Source organism: Panulirus ornatus, chromosome 31, assembly GCF_036320965.1.
Source record: "Panulirus ornatus isolate Po-2019 chromosome 31, ASM3632096v1, whole genome shotgun sequence".
Classification (NCBI taxonomy): Eukaryota; Metazoa; Arthropoda; class Malacostraca; order Decapoda; family Palinuridae; genus Panulirus; species Panulirus ornatus.
Genome location: NC_092254.1, coordinates 17,200,001 through 17,227,966, shown reverse-complemented (window position 1 = coordinate 17,227,966; position 27,966 = coordinate 17,200,001). Strand labels below are relative to the sequence as shown.

At 41.4% G+C, this 27,966-nt stretch overlaps 1 protein-coding gene across 4 annotated transcripts in view; it reads right to left on the bottom strand.

Moving 5' to 3' along the window:
- LOC139758846 (BMP-binding endothelial regulator protein-like) overlaps nucleotides 1–27,966 on the bottom strand; it is a 254,066-nt gene that overhangs the window by 155,204 nt on the left and 70,896 nt on the right. For all 4 annotated transcript variants that reach the window (XM_071680701.1, XM_071680704.1, XM_071680702.1 and 1 more), the window contains 2 exons: nucleotides 20,020–20,136; nucleotides 17,690–17,806 (listed from right to left, as the gene is read on the bottom strand). In XM_071680701.1, coding sequence (XP_071536802.1) covers nucleotides 17,690–17,806; nucleotides 20,020–20,136 — 234 coding nt within the window. The remainder of the gene's footprint in view (nucleotides 1–17,689; nucleotides 17,807–20,019; nucleotides 20,137–27,966) is intronic.

Sequence of the window (27,966 nt, the reverse complement as noted above, 5' to 3'; positions counted from 1 at the left end):
GGAACCAGGGCATTATGGTGAGAGGTTCTATGTGAATTACAAATAAGGAATGGAGACATTTGTAGCTGTAGCCTCAAGTATAGAGGGAAGGTCAGGAAAGAAAGGTTTATTCAACGAAGTTTTAAAACAAGGAACTTACACATGTGTAGTGGAGATGAATGTGACCCTCCAACCTGTCAGCATATGCAAGAATGTGGTGGACAAGGCTGGTGAAAATTCAAAATTTTTATAAATTTGTCAGGAGTCAGCTGTCAGGAGACAGCTGTCAGGAGTCAGCTGTAGGAGTAAGCTGTCAGGAGTCAACTGTCAGGAGTAAGCTGTCAGGAGTCAGCTGTCAGGATAAGCTGTCAGGAGTCAGCTGTCAGGATAAGCTGTCAGGAGACAGCTGTCAGGAGTCAGCTGTTAGGAGTCAGCTGTCAGGAGTCAGCTGTCAGGAGACAGCTGTCAGGAGTCAGCTGTAGGAGTAAGCTGTCAGGAGACAGCTGTCAGGAGTCAGCTGTCAGGAGACAGCTGTCAGAAGTCAGCTGTCAGGAGTCAGCTGTCAGGAGACAGCTGTCAGAAGTCAGCTGTCAGGAGTAAGCTGTCAGGAGTCAGCTGTCAGGAGACAGCTGTCAGGAGTCAGCTGTCAGGAGTCAGCTGTCAGGAGACAGCTGTCAGGAGTCAGCTGTCAGGAGTCAGCTGTCAGGAGACAGCTGTCAGGAGTCAGCTGTAGGAGTAAGCTGTCAGGAGACAGCTGTCAGGAGTAAGCTGTCAGGAGACAGCTGTCAGGAGTCAGCTGTAGGAGTCAGCTGTCAGGAGTAAGCTGTCAGGAGTAAGCTGTCAGGAGTAAGCTGTCAGGAGACAGCTGTCAGGAGTCAGCTGTCAGGAGTCAGCTGTCAGGAGACAGCTGTCAGGAGACAGCTGTCAGAAGTCAGCTGTCAGGAGTAAGCTGTTACTTAAAGAGCAGCAGATCAAGCTAAGAGATTCAGAAGGTAAAAGAGTTGAGGATGACGTAAGGAACTGAACGACACGTTCAAAAGTGTTTTCCCAGCGAAAGACACTGTACTCCCAGCACCAGTGGGATGTGATGTGGAGGAGGCGTACTCCCAGCACCAGTGGGATGTGATGTTGAGGAAGCGTACTCCCAGCACCAGTGTGATGTGATGTGGAGGAGGTGTACTCCCAGCACCAGTGTGATGTGATGTGGAGGAGGTGTACTCCCAGCACCGGTGGGATGTGATGTGGAGGAGGTGTATGAAGACTGAGATATCCAGATATGACTCAGTACTGAAAGATCTTGATGAATACAAGGTGACATTTCCCCTTATGTGCTGCAGATACATTGTTGACGAAATCACTCGATCAAAACAAAGTGACAAGAGAGTGGGAAAAAAAACCCCAACATTATGGCCATCTGTATGAAAGAAATCGGGAAGAGGCGCTTAACTACAGACCAGTGGCTCTGACGGGTTTGGTCTGTAAGTTGTTAGAAAATTAATCAGAAAGAAAATGACGACTTTACATAAAGGAAAAATTGCCTAAGTAAGAACCGACGAGGTTTTATGAAGAGGAGGAAGAGTGTTGTATGAGAGAGTGAGCTTAATCGAGGGCTGGGTAGATTGTTTATATCTTGAATGTCATAAAGCATTTGACTCTAACGTGCGAGGAGCTGATTAAGAAGCTGGATCATCAGGCACGAAGAAGGGGAGACTCCACCGATGGTTAGATGATTATCCCATTATTAGGAAATGGAGGCCACATATCAGAGGAACCTTCTTCACATGGTTTGAAGTGATCATTGGAATGCCAAAGTGTTCTGCTTTAGGACCAATACTATTCTTAATCAATGAATTACATTAATTACAATGAATTACCTCGTTGAAGTCCTGAATATGTGTGTGGCTAATGTTAAGGTCATCAAGACGGTGAAAAATGGATAAGATTGCATATTATTTACAAGGGAACCTAAACGGGCTCCCAATTTAGTCTCATATATGGTTGATATAAAATGTAGGATAATAATGATGGGTCATAATGAAAGATATAAAACGTAGGGTAATGATGATGGGTCATAATGAAAGATATAAAACGTAGGATAATGATGATGGGTCATAATGAAAGGTATAAAACGTAGGGTAATGATGATGGGTCATAATGAAAGATATAAAACGTAGGGTAATGATGATGGGTCATAATGAAGTCGTTGAAGTCCTGAATATGTGTGTGGCTAATGTTAAGGTCATCAAGACGGTGAAAAATGGATAAGATTGCATATTATTTACAAGGGAACCTAAACGGGCTCCCAATTTAGTCTCATATATGGTTGATATAAAATGTAGGATAATAATGATGGGTCATAATGAAAGATATAAAACGTAGGGTAATGATGATGGGTCATAATGAAAGATATAAAACGTAGGATAATGATGATGGGTCATAATGAAAGATATAAAACGTAGGGTAATGATGATGGGTCATAATGAAAGATATAAAACGTAGGATAATGATGATGGGTCATAATGAAAGGTATAAAACGTAGGGTAATGATGATGGGTCATAATGAAAGATATAAAACGTAGGGTAATGATGATGGGTCATAATGAAAGATATAAAACGTAGGATAATGATGATGGGTCATAATGAAAGATATAAAACGTAGGGTAATGATGATGGGTCATAATGAAAGATATAAAACGTAGGGTAATGATGATGGGTCATAATGAAAGATATAAAACGTAGGATAATGATGATGGGTCATAATGAAAGATATAAAACGTAGGATAATGATGATGGGTCATAATGAAAGATATAAAACGTAGGATAATGATGATGGGTCATAATGAAAGATATAAAACGTAGGATAATGATGATGGGTCATAATGAAAGATATAAAACGTAGGATAATGATGATGGGTCATAATGAAAGATATGAAACGTAGGGTAATGATGATGGGTCATAATGAAAGATATAAAACGTAGGGTAATGATGATGGGTCATAATGAAAGATATAAAACGTAGGTTAATGATGATGGGTCATAATGAAAGATATAAAACGTAGGGTAATGATGATGGGTCATAATGAAAGATATAAAACGTAGGATAATGATGATGGGTCATAATGAAAGATATAAAACGTAGGGTAATGATGATGGGTCATAATGAAAGATATAAAACGTAGGGTAATGATGATGGGTCATAATGAAAGATATAAAACGTAGGGTAATGATGATGGGTCATAATGAAAGATATAAAACGTAGGGTAATGAAGATGGGTCATAATGAAAGATATAAAACGTAGGATAATGATGATGGGTCATAATGAAAGATATAAAACGTAGGATAATGATGATGGGTCATAATGAAAGATATAAAACGTAGGATAATGATGATGGGTCATAATGAAAGATATAAAACGTAGGGTAATGAAGATGGGTCATAATGAAAGATAAAAAACGTAGGGTAATGATGATGGGTCATAATGAAAGATATAAAACGTAGGATAATGATGATGGGTCATAATGAAAGATATAAAACGTAGGGTAATGAGGATGGGTCATAATGAAAGATATAAAACGTAGGATAATGAAGATGGGTCATAATGAAAGATATAAAACGTAGGGTAATGAGGATGGGTCATAATGAAAGATATAAAACGTAGGGTAATGATGATGGGTCATAATGAAAGAAAACTTCAGTTTGGTTGTTTCAAAAAAATATATAAACTTCAGCATTTTGTGTACGAGAACGACTTGGGAGTCGACCTCATCCATAACCTGTCACCAGAGACACACCAGGATGATAAGAAACAAGACGAACTGCATGATGGAGAATATTAGGACTGCATGATGGAGAATGTTAGGACTGCATGATGGAGAACATTAGGACTGCATGATGGAGAATATTAGCACTGCATGATGGAGAATATTAGGACTGCATGATGGAGAATATTAGGACTGCATGATGGAGAATATTAGGACTGCATGATGGAGAATATTAGGACTGCATGATGGAGAATATTAGGACTGCATGATGGAGAATATTAGGATGGCTCTCAAGTAAATGCAGAAGGAACCATGAAGCATGTTGGTCCTATCCTACATAGGGTCAAGTTAAGATGTCTTTTTCAAGTTTGGTCAACGCACTTAAAGAGACGTAAACCTAGCTGAAAAAGTCCATATAAAGACACCAAACTTGGTGTCAGAAAGCTAATACGCGTAATGGCTAAAGATTCTAAACTTGCCCACCTTGGAGGAAGGAAGAGTCAGGGATGACCTGATCACAACCCATTAAGCTTTCAACATCGATGATGACGTGAGGAGTAAACAGTTCTCCCAGAGATGAAAGGATTCACCAATCAGAGAACAAGAAAATTAAGCACTAAACTTGTTGACAAAAATCTATACGATTGGTGGATGAATGGAATACGATGACTGAGGACGTGATTAATACAGAAAACATATACATATATATATATATATATATATATATATATATATATATATATATATATATATATATATATATATATATTTTTTTTTTTTTTCCCAAAGAAGGAACAGAGAAGGGGGCCAGATGAGGATATTCCCTCAAAGGCCCAGTCCTCTGTTCTTAACGCTACCTCGCTAACGCGGGAAATGGCGAATAGTATGAAAGAAAGATATATATATATATATATATATATATATATATATATATATATATATATAGAGAGAGAGAGAGAGAGAGAGAGAGAGAGAGAGAGAGAGAGAGAGAGAGAGAGAGAGAGAGAGAGAGAGAGAGAGAGAGAGAGAGAGAGATGCTCTGTGGAAGGTATTAAGAATATATGGTGTGGGAGGCAAGTTGTTAGAAGCAGTGAAAAGTTTTTATCGAGGATGTAAGGCATGTGTACGTGTAGGAAGAGAGGAAAGTGATTGGTTCTCAGTGAATGTAGGTTTGCGGCAGGGGTGTGTGATGTCTCCATGGTTGTTTAATTTGTTTATGGATGGGGTTGTTAGGGAGGTGAATGCAAGAGTTTTGGAAAGAGGGGCAAGTATGAAGTCTGTTGGGGATGAGAGAGCTTGGGAAGTGAGTCAGTTGTTGTTCGCTGATGATACAGCGCTGGTGGCTGATTCATGTGAGAAACTGCAGAAGCTGGTGACTGAGTTTGGTAAAGTGTGTGAAAGAAGAAAGTTAAGAGTAAATGTGAATAAGAGCAAGGTTATTAGGTACAGTAGGGTTGAGGGTCAAGTCAATTGGGAGGTAAGTTTGAATGGAGAAAAGCTGGAGGAAGTGAAGTGTTTTAGATATCTGGGAGTGGATCTGGCAGCGGATGGAACCATGGAAGCGGAAGTGGGTCATAGGGTGGGGGAGGGGGCGAAAATTCTGGGAGCCTTGAAGAATGTGTGGAAGTCGAGAACATTATCTCGGAAAGCAAAAATGGGTATGTTTGAAGGAATAGTGGTTCCAACAATGTTGTATGGTTGTGAGGCGTGGGCTATGGATAGAGTTGTGCGCAGGAGGATGGATGTGCTGGAAATGAGATGTTTGAGGACAATGTGTGGTGTGAGGTGTGGTTTGATCGAGTAAGTAACGTAAGGGTAAGAGAGATGTGTGGAAATAAAAAGAGCGTGGTTGAGAGAGCAGAAGAGGGTGTTTTGAAATGGTTTGGGCACATGGAGAGAATGAGTGAGGAAAGATTGACCAAGAGGATATATGTGTCGGAGGTGGAGGGAACGAGGAGAAGAGGGAGACCAAATTGGAGGTGGAAAGATGGAGTGAAAAAGATTTTGTGTGATCGGGGCCTGAACATGCAGGAGGGTGAAAGGAGGGCAAGGAATAGAGTGAATTGGAGAGTTGTGGTATACCGGGGTCGACGTGCTGTCAGTGGATTGAATCAAGGCATGTGAAGCGTCTGGGGTAAACCATGGAAAGCTGTGTAGGTATGTATATTTGCGTGTGTGGACGTATGTATATACATGTGTATGGGGGTGGGTTGGGCCATTTCTTTCGTCTGTTTCCTTGCGCTACCTCGCAAACGCGGGAGACAGCGACAAAGCAAAAAAAAAAAAAAAAAAAAAAAAAAATATATATATATATATATATATATATATATATATATATATATATATATATATATATATATATATATATATATATATATATATATATATATATATATCATCATTATTTTTTTTTATTTTGCTTTGTCGCTGTCTCCCGCCTTAGCGAGGTAGCGCAAGGAAACAGACTAAAGAATGGCCCAACCCACCCACATACACATGTATATACATACACGTCCACACACGCAAATATACATACCCATACATCTCAACGTATACATATATACACACACAGAGACATATACATATATACACATGTACATAATAATTCATACTGTCTGCCTTTATCTATTCCCATCGCCATCCCGCCACACATGGAATAACAACCCCCTCCCCCCTCATGTGTGCGAGGTAGCGCTAGGAAAAGACTACAAAGGCCCCATTCGTTCACACTCAGTCTCTAGCTGTCATGTAATAATGCACCGAAACCACAGCTCCCTTTCCACATCCAGGCCCTACAAAACTTTCCATGGTTTACCCCAGACGCTTCACATGCCCTGGTTCAATCCATTGACAGCACGTCGACCCCGGTATACCACATCGTTCCAATTCACTCTATTCCTTGCACGCCTTTCACCCTCCTGCATGTTCAGGCCCCGATCACTCAAAATCTTTTTCACTCCATCTTTCCACCTCCAATTTGGTCTCCCACTTCTCCTCGTTCCCTCCACCTCTGACACATATATCCTCTTGGTCAATCTTTCCTAACTCATTCTCTCCACGTGACCAAACCATTTCAAACACCCTCTTCGGCTCTCTCAACCACACTCTTTTTATTTCCACACATCTCTCTTACCCTTACATTACTTACTCGATCAAACCATCTCACACCACACATTGTCCTCAAACATCTCAATTCCAGCACATCCATCCTCCTGCGCACAATTCTATCCATAGCCCACGCCTCACAACCATACAACATTGTTGGAACCACTATTCCCTCAAACATACCCATTTTTGCTTTCCGAGATAATGTTCTCGACTTCCACACACTCTTCAAGGCTCCCAGAATTTTCGCCCCCTCCCCCACCCTATGATTCACTTCCACTTCCATGGTTCCATCCGTTGCCAGATCCACTTCCAGATATCTAAAACACTTTATTTACTCCAATTTTTCTCCATTCAAACTTACCTCCCAATTGACTTGACCCTCACCCCTACTGTACCTAATAACCTTGCTCTTATTCACATTTACTCTTAACTTTCTTCTTTCACACACTTTACCAAACTCAGTCACCAGCTTCTGCAGTTTCTCACATGAATCAGCCACCAGCGCTGTATCATCAGCGAACAACAACTGACTCATTTCCCAAGCTCTCTCATCCACAACAGACTGCCTGCTTGCCCCTCTTTCCAAAACTCTTGCATTCACCTCCCTAACAACCCCATCCATACACAAATTAAACAACCATGGAGACATCACACACCCCTGCCGCAAACCTACATTCACTGAGAACCAATCACTTCCCTCTCTTCCTACACGTACACATGCCTTACATCCTCGATAAAAACTTTTCACTGCTTCTAACAACTAGCCTCCCACACCATATATTCTTAATACCTTCCACAGAGCATCTCTATCAACTCTATCATATGCCTTCTCCAGATCCATAAATGCTACATACAAATCAATTTGCTTTTCTTAGTATTTCTCACATACATTCTTCAAAGCAAACATCTGATCCACTCATCCTCTACCACTTCTGAAACCACACTGCTCTTATGCAATCTGATGTTCTGTACATGCCTTCACCCTCTCAATCAATACCCTCCCATATAATTTACCAGGAATACTCAACCAACTTATACCTCTGTAATTTGAGCACTCACTCTTATCCCCTTTGCCTTTGCACAATGGCACTATGCAAGCATTCCGCCAATACTCAGGCACCTCACCATAAATCATACATACACTAAATAACCTTACCAACCAGTCAACAATACAGTATATATATATATATATATATATATATATATATATATATATATATATATATATATATATATATATATATATATATATATATATATATATATATATATATATATATATACATATATATATATATATATATATATATATATATATAAATAACTTGACCCTCAACCCTACTGAACCTAATAACAGCAAGGTTATTAGTTAAAGTAGGGTTGAGGGACAGTTCAATTGGGAGGTAAGTTGGATATAACACACCATTCCAATTCACTCTATTCCTTGCACCCCTTTCACCCTCATGCATGTTCAGGCCCCGATAGCTCAAAATCTTTTTCACTCCATACTTCCACCTGCAATTTGGTCTCCTGCTTCTCCTCGTTCCCTCTAACTCTGACTCATCTACTCATGCCTCGCAACCGTATAACATTGTTGGAACCACTATTCCTTCAAACATAGCCATTTTTGCTCTCCGAGATGACATTCTCGCTTTCCATACATTCATCTACGCTCCGAAAACCTTCGCCTCCTCCCCCACCATGTGACTCACTTCCGCTTCCATGGTTCTATCCGCTGCTAAATCCACTCCCTGATATCTAAAACACTTCACTTCCTCCACTTTTTCTCTATTCAAACGTACCTTCCAATTGACTTGTCCCTCAACCCTACTGTATCTAATAACCTTGCTCTTATTCACATTTTCTCTCAGCTTTCTTCTTTCACGCACTTTACCAAACTCAGTCACCAACTTCTGCAGTTTTTCACCCGAATCAGCCACCAGTGCTGTATCATCAGCGAACTACAGCTGACTCACTTCTCAAGCTCTCTGATCCACAAGAGACTTCATATTTGTCCCTCTCTCAAAAACTCTTGCATTCATCTCCCTAACCGCCCCATCCATAAAGAAACTAAACAACCCTGGAAACATCAGGCACCCCCGCCGTAAACCGACATTCACTGAGAACCAATCACTTTCCTCTCTTCCTACTCGTACGCATGCCCTACATCCTCGATAAAAACTTTTCACTGCTTCTAAAACCTTACCTCCTACACCATATATTCTTAATACCTCCCACAGAGCATCTTTATCAACTCTGTCATGTGCCTTCTCCAGATCCATAAATGCTACATACAAATCCATTTGCTTTTCTAAGTATTTCTCACATACATTCTTCAAAGCAAACACCTTATCCACACATCCTCTACCACTTCTGAAACCACACTGGTCTTCCCCAATCTGATGCTCTGTACATGCCTTCACCCTCTCAATCAATACCAGGAATACTCAACAAACAAATACCTCTGTAATTTAGCACTCACCTTTATCCCCTTTGCCTTTGTACAATATCACTATGCATGCTTTTCGCCAATCCTCAGGCACTTCACCCTGAATTATGCATACATTGAATATCCCTACCAATTAATCAACAATACAGCCACCCCCTCTTTTAATAGGTTCCACTGGAATATCATCCAGATCCGCCGCCTTGCCGGCTTTCATCTTCCGCAAAGCTTTTACTACCTCTTCTTTGTTTACCAAACTATTTTCCCTGACCCTCTCACTTCGCACACCACCTCGATCAAAACACCCTATATCTGTCACTCTATCATCAAACGCATTCAACAAACCTTCAAAATACTTATTCCATCTCCTCACTTCTCCAGCACTTGTTATTACGTCCACCTTAGACTCCTTCACTTGTTCTCTTGTCTTACGCACTTTATTTACCTCCTTCTAAAGCATCTTTTTATTCTCCCTATGAATTCTTATAATGATACTTTCCCACCCCAATTCTCATTTGCCCTCTTTTTCACCTCTTGCACCTTTCTCTTGACCTCCTACTGCTTTCTTTTCTACATCTCCCAGTCATTTCCACTACTTCCCTGCAAAAATCGTCCAAATGCCTCTCTTCTCTTCCACTAACAATCTTGCTTCTTCATCTCAGCCCTCACTACCCTTTCTAATATGCCCACCTCCCACCTTTCTCATGCCACACACATCTTTTGCGTAAGCCATTACTGCTTCCCTTAGTACATCCCATTCCTCCCCCACTCCCCTTACGTCATTTGCTATCATCTTTTGCCACTCTGCACTCATTCTCTCCTTGTACTTCCTCACACAAGTCTCCTTTCTAAGCTCACTTACGCTCACCACTTTCTTCACCCCAACATTTTCTCCTCATTTCTGAAAAACTCTGTAAATCTTCACCTTCACCTCCACAAGAAAATGATCAGACATCCCTCCACTTGCCCCACTCAGCACATTAACATCCAAATGTCTCTCCTTCACGCGCCTACCAATTAACACGTAATCCAATAACGCTCTCTGGCCCTCTCTCCTACTTACATACATATACTTATGTGTATCTCTCTTTTTATACCAGGTATTCCCAATCACCAGTCCTTTTTCAGCACACAAATCTACAAGCTCTTCACCATTTCCATTGACAACACTGAACACCCCATGTATACCAATTATCCCTCAACTGTTACATTACTCACCTTTGCATTCAAATCACTCATCACTATAACCCGGTCTCGTGCATCAAAACTACTAACACACTCACCCAGCTTCTCCCAAAACACTTGCCTCTCATGATCTTTCTTCTCTTGACCAGGTGCATAGGCACCAATAATCACCCATCTCTCTCCATCCACTTTCAGTCTTACCCATATCAATCTAGTATTTACTTTGTTGCACTCTGTCACATACTCCCGGTCTCCTGCTTCAGGAATAGTCCAACTCCTTCCTTAGCTCTTGTCCTCTCACCAACCCCTGACATTACTACCAAGACTTTTCCAAATCACTCTTCCCCTTTACCCTTGAGCTTCGTTTCACTCAGAGCCAAAACATCCAGGTTCCTTTCCTCAAACATACTACCTATCTCTCTTCTTTTCTCATCTTGGTTACATCCACACACATTTAGACACCCCAATCTGAGCCTTCGAGGAGGATGAGCACTCCCCGCGTGACTCCTTTTTCTATTTCTCCGTTTAGAAAGTTAAAATACAAGGAGGGGAGGGTTTCTAGCTCCCGATCCCTCCCCCTTTAGTCGAATGGTTCCATCCGCTGATAAGGCCACTCCCAGATATCGAAAACACTTCACTTCTTCCACTTTTTCTTCATTCAAGCTTACCTCCCAATTAATTTGTCCCTCAACCCTACTGTACGTAATAACCTTTGCTCTTATTCACATTTACTCTTAACTTTCTCCTTTCACACGCTTTTCTAAACTCATTCACCAGCCTCTGTAGATTCCCTCTTGAATCAGCTACTAGAGCTGTATCATCGGCGTACAACTGACTCACTTCCCAGACCATCTCAACCCGAACAGACTGCATACTCGCCCTTCTCTTCAAAACTCTTGCATTTACCTCCTTAACCACCCTAACGCTATCCCAGGGGACAGGGGAAGAAAGAATACTTCCCATGTATTCCCAGCTTGTCGTTGAAGGTGACTGCAGGGGGCGGGAGCGTGGGGATGGAAACCCTTCCCTTTATGTATTTCAATTTTCAAACGGGGAACAGAAGAAGGAGTCATGCAGGGAGTGCTAATCCTTCTCGAAGGATCAGATTGGGGTGTCTAAATGTGTGTGGATGTAACCATGATGAGAAAAGAAGAGAGATAGGTAGTATGTTTGAGGAAAGGAGCCTGGATGTTTTGGCTCTGAGTGAGACGAAGCTCAAGGGTAAAGGGGAAGAGTGGTTTGGGAATGTTTTGGGAGTAAAGTCAGGGGTTGGTGAGAGGACAAGAGCTAAGGAAGGAGTTGGACTATTCCTGAAGCAGGAGTCCTGGGGTATGTGATAGAATGTAAGAAAGTAAACTCTAGATTGATATGGGTAAGACTGAAAGTGTATGGAGAGAGATGGGTGATTATTGGTGCCTATGCACCTAGGCATGAGAAAAAAGATCAATAGAGACAAGTGTTTTCGGAGCAGCTGAGTGAGTGTGTTAGTAGTTTTGATGCACGAGACCGAGTTACAGTGATGGGTGATTTGAATGCAAAGGAGAGTAATGTGACAGTTGAGGATGAGTAATGTGGCAGCATTGACAAAGATTCGAACCCATGAGCTCGTCCCTGGGAGGTGTTCCTGAATGTGTCAGGGTTAGCAATGCTAGGCATCACACCAGGGTGGTCATACCCTTCTGGAGGATGTGATAAGTAAAGTGGCATTAGGTTGTAAGAGGTTATGATATTACCAGACCGGTTAGAGTTATGGAAACTGTAGTGTTAGTAACGACATGGCTTCCACAGAGGGCAGTGAGGCCTGGGATGATGAACCGTATCATTGTGTGCTATACTTGTTGACCGTGGTACAAGGTAAACATGTGGTTACTAGATTCTATATGTTCTACGGGCTCTACCTTCATGCAGAAGGAGGTGATAAGACATCTTGTGGTTTGCTATACCTCAGGTGAAGAACCACATAGAGGTGAACTGTCTCTCATATACATACATATAAAGAAAAAAAATTCCGATCGTAATATATCATCTCTCTTATATCTAGTATAACTTGAAATATATCATCTCTCCTATATCTAGTATAACCTGAAAAAAATATATCATCTCTCTTATATCTAGTATAACTTGAAATATATCATCTCTCCTATATCTAGTATAACCTGAAAAAAATATATCATCTCTCTTATATCTAGTATAACTTGAAATATATCATCTCTCCTATATCTAGTATAACCTGAAAAAAATATATCATCTCTCTTATATCCTGAAAGGCCATAGTTAGATCCAAGATAGAAATGTAATCTTCACAGATAAGGATTCTACCCGATATAATGTACTGGAGTGCTGTGAAATTGCTCAATGGTATTAACATATAACGAATGTACATAATCAACTGAGTCTGATGGAAATAATGTAAACAAGATTATCTCAATCTTACTCATCATTATGAGATAAAGATAAGAGGAAATCTAATTATCTGCAAACTGAACTGAGTTCTCCATTAACAAGAAACCTATCAATACCTATCAATGTTGGCCAGCAGACTCAACTTACAGTCTCCAGTAGGTTTGGTGACGACTTGCCGGCCTGGCAAATCTGCCTCTCACAGACGTCTGCCACAGCTGGTACTTGTTCGTTGTGCTGATACCTCGTCCCCTCCACTACACAACCTGTCACATATATGATAGATCCTATATTTCTCTTGGTCATTTATGTGAGGACTGTAATACCTAATATTGCTCAGTGATGATCTTTATCAGTCTATGCCAGACATGCAACGTGATGGATGGAACCTGCAGTACACACTTGATGTACCTCTTACCAGTGTACTACCATCCCTGTGGAGGATGGTAGTACACGACATCATTACACTTGTAAGACTTACAGTAGCTGGTGATCCAGTCTTCAATCATCATGGCTTATGTTACTGTACAGCTGCCGTCTTCATGGACAACAGAGCTTTTGTACCAACAACAATAAACAATAAACCTGAATATTTTGACCCATTTCTCTGATGTCTGTGTCTGTGCAAAATTCTTGGGAGGTTGACACTAAGCAGACTCCTACTTAAAATCAAACTAGTCTTTGCTGGACAATATTGACGTCACACTTGACAATAATGACGTCACACTTGGCAGAAGCGTACATAACACAGCCACAAGTTTCCGAACATTTCATTACTGGAAATGATAAAGGTGGTCGACTTCTGCAATGGAAGCTTGGTTAGACCACAGATAGAGTCTGCTGTGTTGTGTCACCATTATATAAGTGAAATTAAAGCTAAGCTTCTTGTTCTTCCCAAGGTGAAGTGCTGAGTCCAACATTGTTCAGTGTTCTAACCAATATCTTACTGAGATCAATTATGGAAAGTACTAGGAACATCTCTGTTGATCATGCTGATACAATATTCTTGAACATTATAAAACACATCGTGAAATGCAAATAATTCTTAACACTACACACGTCTTACAATAGCCATAGATTTCCCTAACAGAAAGCAAAGGTGTTCAAAAGACGAATTGATAACAGTAAGAGCGGACCATCTGCCTCAAAACTGATGACAACCTTATTGACCACGTCTCCTCTTTTAAATGTTTTTCTATTTTAGTTCCCAGTACTGCAGCTGCTGGTCAAATACTAAATCTATAATCATCAGATAAGCTTAAGTTCGGGACCAGTTGTAGGGTACGATCCTAGATATGGTGCAACCGTTGCAGTTAATGATGTACTTGGCATATGTAAAGTCTCTTATGAACATCTCACAACAGAATATCTGCCACTCTATCATCAAATACTTTCAATAAACTTTCAAAACACTCACTCTATCTTCTCATTTCATCACTACTTGTTATCACCTCCCCATTAGCCCCCTTCACCACGTTCCCATTTGTTCTTTTGTCTTACGCACTTTATTTACCTCCTTCTAAAGCATCTTTTTATTCTTCCTAAAATCTAATGAACTCTCTCACCCCAACTCTCATTTGCCCTCTTTTTCCACCTCTTGCATCTTTTCTCTGACCTCCTGCCTCTTTCCTTAATGCATCTCCCAGTCATTTGCACTATTCCCTTGCAAAAGTCGTCCAAACGCCTCTCTCTTTTATTTCACTAACAATCTTACTTCTTCATCCCACCACTCACTACTCTTCTAATCTGCCCACCTCCCACCTTTCTCATGCCACACACATCTTTTGCGTAAGCCATTACTGCTTCCCTTAGTACATCCCATTCCTCCCCCACTCCCCTTACGTCATTTGCTATCATCTTTTGCCACTCTGCACTCATTCTCTCCTTGTACTTCCTCACACAAGTCTCCTTTCTAAGCTCACTTACGCTCACCACTTTCTTCACCCCAACATTTTCTCCTCATTTCTGAAAAACTCTGTAAATCTTCACCTTCACCTCCACAAGAAAATGATCAGACATCCCTCCACTTGCCCCACTCAGCACATTAACATCCAAATGTCTCTCCTTCACGCGCCTACCAATTAACCCAATTAACACGTAATCCAATAACGCTCTCTGGCCCTCTCTCCTACTTACATACATATACTTATGTGTATCTCTCTTCTTATACCAGGTATTCCCAATCACCAGTCCTTTTTCAGCACACAAATCTACAAGCTCTTCACCATTTCCATTGACAACACTGAACACCCCATGTATACCAATTATCCCTCAACTGTTACATTACTCACCTTTGCATTCAAATCACTCATCACTATAACCCGGTCTCGTGCATCAAAACTACTAACACACTCACCCAGCTTCTCCCAAAACACTTGCCTCTCATGATCTTTCTTCTCTTGACCAGGTGCATAGGCACCAATAATCACCCATCTCTCTCCATCCACTTTCAGTCTTACCCATATCAATCTAGTATTTACTTTGTTGCACTCTGTCACATACTCCCGGTCTCCTGCTTCAGGAATAGTCCAACTCCTTCCTTAGCTCTTGTCCTCTCACCAACCCCTGACATTACTACCAAGACTTTTCCAAATCACTCTTCCCCTTTACCCTTGAGCTTCGTTTCACTCAGAGCCAAAACATCCAGGTTCCTTTCCTCAAACATACTACCTATCTCTCTTCTTTTCTCATCTTGGTTACATCCACACACATTTAGACACCCCAATCTGAGCCTTCGAGGAGGATGAGCACTCCCCGCGTGACTCCTTTTTCTATTTCTCCGTTTAGAAAGTTAAAATACAAGGAGGGGAGGGTTTCTAGCTCCCGATCCCTCCCCCTTTAGTCGAATGGTTCCATCCGCTGATAAGGCCACTCCCAGATATCGAAAACACTTCACTTCTTCCACTTTTTCTTCATTCAAGCTTACCTCCCAATTAATTTGTCCCTCAACCCTACTGTACGTAATAACCTTTGCTCTTATTCACATTTACTCTTAACTTTCTCCTTTCACACGCTTTTCTAAACTCATTCACCAGCCTCTGTAGATTCCCTCTTGAATCAGCTACTAGAGCTGTATCATCGGCGTACAACTGACTCACTTCCCAGACCATCTCAACCCGAACAGACTGCATACTCGCCCTTCTCTTCAAAACTCTTGCATTTACCTCCTTAACCACCCTAACGCTATCCCAGGGGACAGGGGAAGAAAGAATACTTCCCATGTATTCCCAGCTTGTCGTTGAAGGTGACTGAAGGGGGCGGGAGCGTGGGGATGGAAACACTTCCCTTTATGTATTTCAATTTTCAAACGGGGAACAGAAGAAGGAGTCATGCAGGGAGTGCTAATCCTTCTCGAAGGATCAGATTGGGGTGTCTAAATGTGTGTGGATGTAACCATTATGAGAAAAGAAGAGAGATAGGTAGTATGTTTGAGGAAAGGAGCCTGGATGTTTTGGCTCTGAGTGAGACGAAGCTCAAGGGTAAAGGGGAAGAGTGGTTTGGGAATGTTTTGGGAGTAAAGTCAGGGGTTGGTGAGAGGACAAGAGCTAAGGAAGGAGTTGGACTATTCCTGAAGCAGGAGTCCTGGAGTATGTGATAGAATGTAAGAAAGTAAACTCTAGATTGATATGGGTAAGACTGAAAGTGTATGGAGAGAGATGGGTGATTATTGGTGCCTATGCACCTAGGCATGAGAAAAAAGATCAAGAGAGGCAAGTGTTTTCGGAGCAGCTGAGTGAGTGTGTTAGTAGTTTTGATGCACGAGACCGAGTTATAGTGATGGATGATTTGAATGCAAAGGAGAGTAATGTGACAGTTGAGGATGAGTAATGTGGCAGCATTGACAAAGATTCGAACCCATGAGCTCGTCCCTGGGAGGTGTTCCTGAATGCGTCAGGGTTAGCAATGCTAGGCATCACATCAGGGTGGTCATACCCGTCTGGAGGATGTGATAAGTAAAGTGGCATTAGGTTGTAAGAGGTTATGATATTACCAGACCGGTTAGAGTTATGGAAACTGTAGTGTTAGTAACGACATGGCTTCCACAGAGAGCAGTGAGGCCTGGGATGATGAACCGTATCATTGTGTGCTATACTTGTTGACCGTGGTACAAGGTAAACATGTGGTTACTAGATTCTATATGTTCTACGGGCTCTACCTTCATGCAGAAGGAGGTGATAAGACATCTTGTGGCTTGCTATACCTCAGGTGAAGAACCACATAGAGGTGAACTGTCTCTCATATACATACATATAAAGAAAAAAAATTCCGATCGTAATATATCATCTCTCTTATATCTAGTATAACTTGAAATATATCATCTCTCCTATATCTAGTATAACCTGAAAAAAATATATCATCTCTCTTATATCTAGTATAACTTGAAATATATCATCTCTCCTATATCTAGTATAACCTGAAAAAAATATATCATCTCTCTTATATCTAGTATAACTTGAAATATATCATCTCTCCTATATCTAGTATAACCTGAAAAAAATATATCATCTCTCTTATATCCTGAAAGGCCATAGTTAGATCCAAGATAGAAATGTAATCTTCACAGATAAGGATTCTACCCGATATAATGTACTGGAGTGCTGTGAAATTGCTCAATGGTATTAACATATAACGAATGTACATAATCAACTGAGTCTGATGGAAATAATGTAAACAAGATTATCTCAATCTTACTCATCATTATGAGATAAAGATAAGAGGAAATCTAATTATCTGCAAACTGAACTGAGTTCTCCATTAACAAGAAACCTATCAATACCTATCAATGTTGGCCAGGCAGACTCAACTTACAGTCTCCAGTAGGTTTGGTGACGACTTGCCCGGCCTGGCAAATCTGCCTCTCACAGACGTCTGCCACAGCTGGTACTTGTTCGTTGTGCTGATACCTCGTCCCCTCCACTACACAACCTGTCACATATATGATAGATCCTATATCTCTCTTGGTCATTTATGTGAGGACTGTAATACCTAATATTGCTCAGTGATGATCTTTATCAGTCTATGCCAGACATGCAACGTGATGGATGGAACCTGCAGTACACACTTCATGTACCTCTTACCTATGGGTAAGGATACTGTCCCTGTGGAGGATGGTAGTACACGACATCATTACACTTGTAAGACATACAGTAGCTGGTGATCCAGTCTTCAATCATCATGGCTTATGTTACTGTACAGCTGCCGTCTTCATGGACAACAGAGCTTTTGTACCAACAACAATAAACAATAAACCTGAATATTTTGACCCATTTCTCCGATGTCTGTGTCTGTGCAAAATTCTTGGGAGGTTGACACTAAGCAGACTTCTTCTTAAAATCAAACTAGTCTTTGCTGGACAATAATGACGTCACACTTGACAATAATGACGTCACACTTGGCAGAAGTGTACATAACAGAGCCACAAGTTTCCGAACATTTCATTACTGGAAATGATAAAGGTGGTCGACTTCTGCAATGGAAGCTTGGTTAGACCACAGATAGAGTCTGCTGTGTTGTGTCACCATTATATAAGTGAAATTAAAGCTAAGCTTCTTCTTCTTCTTCCCAAGGTGAAGTGCTGAGTCCAACATTGTTCAGTGTTCTAACAATTATCTTACTGAGATCAATTATGGAAAGTACTAGGAACATCTCTGTTGATCATGCTGATACAATATTCTTGAACATTATAAAACACATCGTGAAATGCAAATAATTCTTAACACTACACACGTCTTACAATAGCCATAGATTTCCCTAACAGAAAGCAAAGGTGTTCAAAAGACGAATTGATAACAGTAAGAGCGGACCATCTGCCTCAAAACTGATGGCAACCTTATTGACCACGTCTCCTCTTTTAAACGTTTTTCTATTTTAGTTCCCAGTACTGCAGCTGCTGGTCAAATACTGAATCTATAATCGTCAGATAAGCTTAAGTTCGGGACCAGTTGTAGGGTACGATCCTAGATATGGTGCAACCGTTGCAGTTAATGATGTACTTGGCATATGTAAAGTCTCTTATGAACATCTCACAACAGAATATCTGCCACTCTATCATCAAATACTTTCAATAAACTTTCAAAACACTCACTCTATCTTCTCATTTCATCACTACTTGTTATCACCTCCCCATTAGCCCCCTTCACCACGTTCCCATTTGTTCTTTTGTCTTACGCACTTTATTTACCTCCTTCCAAAACATCTTTTTATTCTTCCTAAAATCTAATGATACTCTCTCATCCCAACTCTCATTTGCCCTCTTTTTCACCTCTTGCATCTTTCTCTTGACCTCCTGCCTCTTTCCTTTATAGATCTCCCAGTCATTTGCACTATTCCCTTGCAAAAGTCGTCCAAACGCCTCTCTCTTCTATTTCACTAACAATCTTACTTCTTCATCCCACCACTCACTACTCGTTCTAATCTGCCCACCTCCCACCTTTCTCATGCCACATGCATCATTTGTGGAGGTCATCACTGCTTTCCTAAATACATCCCATTCCTCCCCCACTCCCCTTGCGTCACTTGCTCTCACCTTTTGCCATTGTACACTCAATCTCTCCTGGTACTTCCTCACACAAGTCTCCTTTTTAAGCTCCCTTACAATCACCACTCTCTTCTCCCCAACATTCTCTCTTCTTTTCTGAAAACCCCTACAGATCTTCACCTTCGCCTCCACAAGATAGTGATCAGACATCCCTATAGTTGCACCTCTCAGCACATTAGCATCCAAAAGTCTCTCTTTCGCGCGTCTATCAATTAACACGTAGTCCTATAACGCCCTCTGGCCATCTCTCCTACTCACTTACGTATACTTATGTATATCATTCTTTCTAAACCAGGTATTCCTTTTTAGCACACAAATCTACAAGCTTTTCACCATTTCCACTTACAACACTGAATACCGCATGTACACCAATTATTCCCTCAACTGCCTCATTACTCACCTTTGCATTCAAATCACCCATGACTATAACCATGATTACGACACTCGTTTACCCATGCGTTCTGATCTGGCGTCATGAAGGGAGAAGAACTTACTGGCTAGACACCAGGTACGATACAGTAAAGATGCATCAGCGAAGACAAATGCATTGCAGAAGCTGAATATGATCAATAATGTAAGATACAAATCCGATATTACTTACAACCAGGAAATTCAGTTCTGACGATCGTGCCATGTTCACACACATCTTGATAACACGAACTGGTTCCATTGTCGATAACTGCTCCACATTCGAAGATCTCGTTCCCTTGTACGCAGCCTACAGACAGAACAAATGCTTTAAGAGCGCAGTTGCGCATATGAATATTCACACCCATTTTTGTATTTTAACTTTCTAAAAGGAGAAATAGAAGAAGGAGTCATTCGGGGAGTGCTCATCCTCCTCGAAGGCTCAGATTGGGGTGTCTAAATGTGTGTGGATGTAACCAAGATGAGAAAAAGGAGAGATAGGTAGTATGCTTGAGGAAAGGAACCTGGATGTTTTGTCTCTGAGTGAAATGAAGCTCACGGATAAAGGCGAAGAATGATTTAGAAATGTCTTAGGAATGAAACCATGGGTTGGTGAGAGGACAAGAACGAAGGATGGAGTAGCACTACCCCTGAAGCAGGAGTTGTAGGAGTGTATGACAAAGAGTAAGGAAGTAAGTTCAAGATTGATATGGGTTAAACTATTATTTGAAGGCAAGAGGTGAGTATGTATTGATGATTTTGCAACAACTTATGAGAAGAAAATTCATGAGAGGCAAGTGTTATGATAACAGGGAGTGTGTCAGCAGTTTTGGTACACGAGACCGGGGATCAGTAATGGGTGATGTAATGCGAAGGTAAATAACATGGCAGTTGAGGGTATAATTTGTGCGCATGGGTATTCAGTGTTGTGAATGGAAATGGTGAACGGCGTATGGCGTTATGGGTTGAAAAAAGACTGGGGATTGGGAATACCTGGTTTAGGGAAGAGGTATGTATACAAATATACGTATGTGAGAAGGGAAGGTGGTCAACAAGCATTATTTGATCACATATCAAGTGACAGACGTGTAAAAGAGAGACTTTTGATATAATTATGCTGAGAGGGGCAGTTGACTGGATGTCTGATCACTGTCTTGTGGAGGCGAAGGTGAAGCTTTGTAGAGATTTTCGAAAAAGGGGAAGCAAAGTCGGAGAGAAAGCAGTTGTGAGAGTAAGTGAGCTTGTAAAGGTGACTTGTGTGAAGGAATACCAACAAAAACTACGTGTAGAATGGTAAACAGTAAGAGCAAATGAAGTGAGGGTCCTAGATGAGGAGTGGTAGTGATTTAGGGAAGCGATGCTGGCATGTGCAAGAGATGCATGTGGCATAAGAAGTGTGGGAAATGAGCAGATTCGAAAAGTAGTGCGTGGCGGGATGAAGAAGTAAAGTTGCTGGAGAAAGAGAAATGAGAGGTGTTTGGGCGGTAGTGACAGGGAATGAGTGCAAACGATTGGGAGAGCTTAAGAGAAAACGGCCGGAGATCAAGAGGAAGATGCAGGGGTTGAAAAAGAGGGCAAACGTTGGTTGGGTTGAGAGAGTATCATTAAGAGTTGGGAAGAATACGATGATGTTTTGGAAGAAGGTAAATAATGAGCGAAAGACAAGAGAATAAATGGGAACATTGGTGAAGGGTGCAAAAAGGGAAGTAATAACAGGTAGTGATGAAGTGAGATGGAGTGAGTATTTTGATGGATAGTTAAATGTGTTAGATGGTAGAGTGGCAGATATAGGGTGTTTTGGTCGGTGTGGTATGCAAAGTGAGAGAATCATGAAGAATGGTTTGGTGAAGATAAAAGAGATGATGAATGCGTTGCATAAGATGAAATGCTGCTAGGCGGTGGGAATGTGTGGTATTGCAGTTGAAGTTATTAAGAAATGGGGTTGTTGTTGATTAGTTAGCAAGGGTATTCACTGTATGAATAGATGATGGAGAAGTGGCTGAGGATTAGTGGAATATATGTATAGTGCCATTGTATGAAGGCAAAAGGGGATGAAGGTAAGTGCTCAAAATACAGAGGCATAAGTTTGTTAAGTATATCTGGTAAATTGCATTGCAGGATATTGATTGAGAAGGTAAAGGCATGTACAGAGCATCAGATTGGTGAAGAGCAGTGTGGTTTCAGAAGTGGTAGAGGATGTGTGGATCAGGTGTTTGCTTTGAAGAATGTATGTGAGAAATACTTAGAAAAGCAAATGGATTTGTATGTAGCATTTATGGATCTGGAGAAGGCATATGATAGAGATGATAGAGATGCTCTGTGGAGGATCTTAAGAATATCTTGTTTTGGAGTTCAACTGCTAAAAGCAGTGAGAAGTTTTTATGAAGGGTGCAAGGAGTGTATACATGTAGGAAGAGAGGAGAGTGAATGGTTCACAGAGAAGGTTGGTCTACGACAGGGTTATGTGATGTCTCCATGGTTGTTTTATTTGTTTATGGATGGGGTGGTTAGAGAAGTGAATGCAAGAGTTTTGGAGAGAGGGGCAAGTATGCAGTCTGTGGAGGACAAGAGGGCCTGGGAAATGAGCCAGTTGCTGTTCAACGACGGTGCACCATTGGTAGCTGATTCGAACGAGAAACTGCAGAAGCTGGTGACTGAGCTTGGTAAATCGTGTGAATGAAGAAAGCTGAGTAAATGTGAATAAGAGCAAGTTTATTAAGTTTAGTAGGGCTGAGGGACACGTCAATTTGGATGTGTTTGAATGGTGAAAAACTGGGGAAATGAAGTGTTTTAGATATCTGGGAATGGATTTGGCAGCAGATGGAACCATGGTAGTGGAAGTGAGTCACAGGGTGGGGGAGGGGGCGAAAGTTCTGGGAGAATTGAAGAATGTGTGGAAGTCGAGAACGTTATGTCTGAGGGCAAAAATGGGTTTTTTTTTTAAGGAATTGTGGTTTCAGAGATATCTTACTGATGTGAGGCATGGGTTATAAACAGGGTTGTGCGGAGGAGGGTGGATGTATTGGAAGTGATTTAAGTGAGAACAATTTGTAGTGTGAGGTGGTTTGATCGAGTAAGTAATGAAAGGGAAAGAGAGATGTGTGGTAATAAAAAGAGTGTGGTTGAGAGAGCAGAACAGGGTGTATGGAAATAGTTTGGTGACATGGAGAGAATGAGTGAGGAAAAATTGACAAAGATGATATATGTGTCAGATGTAGAGAGAACGAGGAGATGCAGGAGACCAAATTGGAGGTGGAAGGATGGATAGAAAAAGATCTTGAGAGATCGGGGCCTGAACATACAGGACTGTGAAAGGCGTGCAAGGAATAGAGTGAATTGGAACAATGTGTTATACCGGGGTCGACGTGCTGCCAATGGATTGAACCAGGGTATGTGAAGCGTCTGGGAAAAACCATGGAAAGTTTTGTGGGGCCTGGATGTGGAAAGGGAGCTGCGGTTTCGGTGCATTACACATGAGAGCTAGAGACTGAGTGTGAACGAATGTGGCCTTTGTTGTCTTTTCCTAGCGCTTCCTCGCGCACATGCGGGGAGAGGGGATTGTTATTTCATGTGTGGCGGGGTGGCGACGGGAATGAATAAGGGCAGACAGTATCAGTTATGTACATGTGTATACATATTTCTTTTTTTGCTTTGTCGCTGTCTCCCGCGTTTGCCAGGTAGCGCAAAGAAACAGACGAAAGAAATGGCCGAACCCACCCCCATACACATATATATACATACACGTCCACACACGCAAATAAAAATACCTATACATTTCAATGTACGCATATATATACACACACAGACATATACATATATACACATGTACATACTTCATACTGGCTGCCTTTATTTATTCCCATCGCCACTTCGCCACACATGGAATAACAACACCCTCCCCCTCATGTGCGCGAGGTAGCGCTAGGAAAAGACAACAAAGGCCCTATTCGTTCACACTCAGTCTCTAGCTGTCATGTAATAATGTACGAAACCACATCTCCCTTTGCACATCCAGGCCCCACAGAACTTTCCATGGTTTACCCCAGACGCTTCACATGCCCTGATTCAATCCATTGACAGAACGTCGACCCCGGTATACCACATCGATCCAATTCACTCTATTCCTTGCCCGCCTTTCACCCTCCTGCATGTTCTGGCCCCGATCACTAAAAATCTTTTTCACTTCATCTTTCCACCTCCAATTTCGTCTCCCACTTCTCTCGTTCCCTCCGCCTCCGACACATATATCTTCTTGGTCAATCTTTACTCACTCATTCTCTCCATGTGCCCAAATCATTTCAAATCACCCTCTTCTGCTCTCTCAACCACGCTCTTTTTATTTCCACGCACACATCTCTCTTACCCTTACATTACTTAATCGATCAAACCACCTCACACCACATATTGTCCTCAAACATCTCATTTCCAGCACATTCACCCTCCTGCGCACAACTCTATCCATAGCCCACGCCTCGCAACCATACAACATTGTTGGAACCATTATTCCTTCAAACATACCCATTTTTGCTTTCCGAGATAATGTTCACGACTTCCACACATTCTTCAAGGCTCCCCGGATTTTCGCCCCCTCCTCCACCCTATGATTCACTTCCGCTTCCATGGTTCCATCCGCTGCCAGATCCACTCCCAGATATCTAAAACACCTTACTTCCTCCAGTTTTTCTCCATTCAAACTTACCTCCCAATTGACTTGACCCTCAACCCTACTGTACCTAATAACCTTGCTCTTATTCACATTTACTCTTAACTTTCTTCTTTCACACACTTTACCAAACTCACTCACCAGCTTCTGCAGTTTGTCACATGAATCAGCCACCAGTGCTGTATCATCAGCGAACAACAACTGACTCACTTCCCAAGCTCTTTCATCCCCAACAGACTTCATACTTGCCTCTCTTTCCAAAACTCTTGCATTCACCTCCCTAACAACCCCATCCATAAACAAATCAAACAACCATGCAGATATCACATACATTACACACACACACACACACATATATATATATATATATATATATATATATATATATATATATATATATATATATATATATATATATATATATATATATATATATATATATATATATATATATACATATATATCGCTACCTTGCTGACGCGGGAAATGGCGAATAGTATATATATATATATATATATATATATATATATATATATATATATATATATATATATATATATATATATATATATATATATGGAGATTTGGGAGGTAGCGCAAGGAAACAGACGAAAGAAATGGCCCAACCCACTCCCATACACACATATATACATACACGTCCACACACGCAAATATGAATACCTATACATCTCAATATACTCATATATATACACACTCAGACATATACATATATACACATGTACATACTTCATACTGTCTGCCTTTATTTATTCCCATCGCCACTTCGCCACACATGGAATAACATCCCCTCCCCCCTCATGTGTGCGAGGTAGCGCTAGGAAAAGACTACAAAGGCCCCATTCGTTCACACTCAGTCTCTAGTTGTCATGTAATAATGTCCGAAACCACATCTCCCTTTCCACATCCAGGCCCCACAGAACTTTCCATGGTTTACCCCAGACGCTTCACATGCCCTGATTCAATCCATTGACAGCACGTCGACCCCGGTATACCACATCGATCCAATTCACCCTATTCCTTGCCCTCCTTTCACCCTCCTGTATGTTCAGGCCCCGATCACTCAAAATCTTTTTCACTTCTTCTTTCCACCTCCAATTTGGTCTCCCACTTCTCCTCGTTCCCTCCACCTCCGACACATATATCCTCTTGGTCAATCTTTCCTCACTCATCTCCATGTGCCCAAACCACTTCAAAACACCCTCTTCTGCTCTCTCAACCACGCTCTTTTTATTTCCCACACATCTCTCTTACCCTTACATTACTTAATCGATCAAACCACCTCACACCACATATTGCCCTGAAACATCTCATTTCCAGCACAGCCACCCTCCTGCACACAACTCTATCCATAGCCCAAGGCTCGCAACCATACAACATTGTTGGAACCACTATTCCTTCAAACATACCCATTTTTGCTTTCCGAGATAATGTTCTCGACTTCCACACATTCTTCAAGGCTCCCAGGATTTTCACCCCCTCCTCCACCCTATGATTCACTTCTCACTGTGTGAGAGGCAGGCATGCTAACCGCTAGGCTATGGGACTGTATAATAGGAAACAACTATTCGAAATACAGGGGTCCCGGGTTCGATCCTGGCTGTTGGAGGTTTGTATGTTCTATGAAGGTGCGCGTTCATATGCACTTTATTCGTATTCATATACCTCCGCGTTGTACAGTTAGGTTCGGTAAAACGCTATCAGCTGGCTATGTGCGTCTGTTCGGAAATAACCGATATAGACCCCGTTGCTCACCATTGTCAGACGAAGGGTATTCGAGTACTTAGTATTTCGAATAGTTGTTTCCTATTATACAGTCCCATAGCCTAGCGGTTAGCATGCCTGCCTCTCACGCAGGGGTCCCGGGTTCGATCCTGGCTGTTGAGGGTTTGTATGTTCTATAATATAAATATATATATATATATATATATATATATATATATATATTTATTTATTTATTTATTTTGCTTTGTCGCTGTCTCCCGCGTTTGCGAGGTAGCGTAAGGAAACAGACGAAAGAATGGTTCAACCCACCCCCATACACATGTATATACATACACGTCCACACACTCAAATATACATACCTATACATCTCAATGTACACATACATATACACACACAAACATATACATATATACACATGTACATAATTCATACTGTCTGCCTTTATTTATTCCCATCGCCACCTCGCCACACAGGGAATAACATCCCCATCCCCCCACATGTGTGCGAGGTACCGATAGGAAAAGACAACAAAGGCCCCATTCGTTCACACTCAGTCTCCAGCTGTCATGTGATAATGCCTGAAACCACAGCTCCCTTTCCACATCCAGGCCCCAAAGAACTTTCCATGGTTTACCCCAGACGCTTTTCATGCCCTGATTCAATCCATTTACAGCACGTCGACCCCGGTATACCACATCGATCCAATTCACTCTATTCCTAACCCGCCTTTCACCCTCCTGCATGTTCAGGCTACGATCACTCAAAATCTTTTTCACTCCATCTTTCCACCTCCAATTTGGTCTCCCACTTCTCCTCGTTCCCTCCACCTCTGACACATATATCCTCTTGGTCAATCTTTCCTCACTCATTTTCTCCATGTGCCCAAAGCATTTCAAAACACCCTCTTCTGCTCTCTCAACTACGCTCTATTTATTTCCACACATCTCTCTTACCCTATTATCACTTAATCGATCAAACCACCTCACACCACATATTGTCCTCAAACATCTCATTTCCAGCACATCCACCCTCCTGCGCACCAATGGAGGTAGCGCCCCTGCCTGTTGTACAGCGGTCCCGGGTTCGATCCTGGGTATTAGAGGCTCGTATGAAATTTATATATTATTTTTATTTATGTATTTATTATACTTTGTCACTGTCTCCCGCGTTAGCGAGGTAGCGCAAGGTAACAGACGAAAGAATAGTACAACCCACCCACATACACATGTATAGACATACACGTCCAGACACGCACATATACATACCTACACATCTCAACGTATATATATATATATATATATATATATATATATATATATATATATATATATATATATATATATATATATATATATCATACAAACCTCCAACAGCCAGGATCGAACCCGGGACCCCTGTGCGAGGGGCAGGCATGCTAACTGCTAGGCTATGGGCCTGTAGCCTAGCGGTTAGCATGCCTGCCTCTTGCACAGGGGTCCCGGGTTCGATCCTGGCTGTTGGAGGTTTGAATGTTCTATGAAGGTGCGCGTTCATATGCACTTTATTCGTATATATATGTATGCATATATATTTAATTTGCTTTGTCGCTGTCTCCCACATTTGCGAGGTAGCGCAAGGAAACAGACGAAAGAAATGGCCAAACCCACCCCCATGCACATGTATATACATACACGTCCACACACGCAAATATACTTACCTATACATCTCAATGTACACATATATATATATATATAT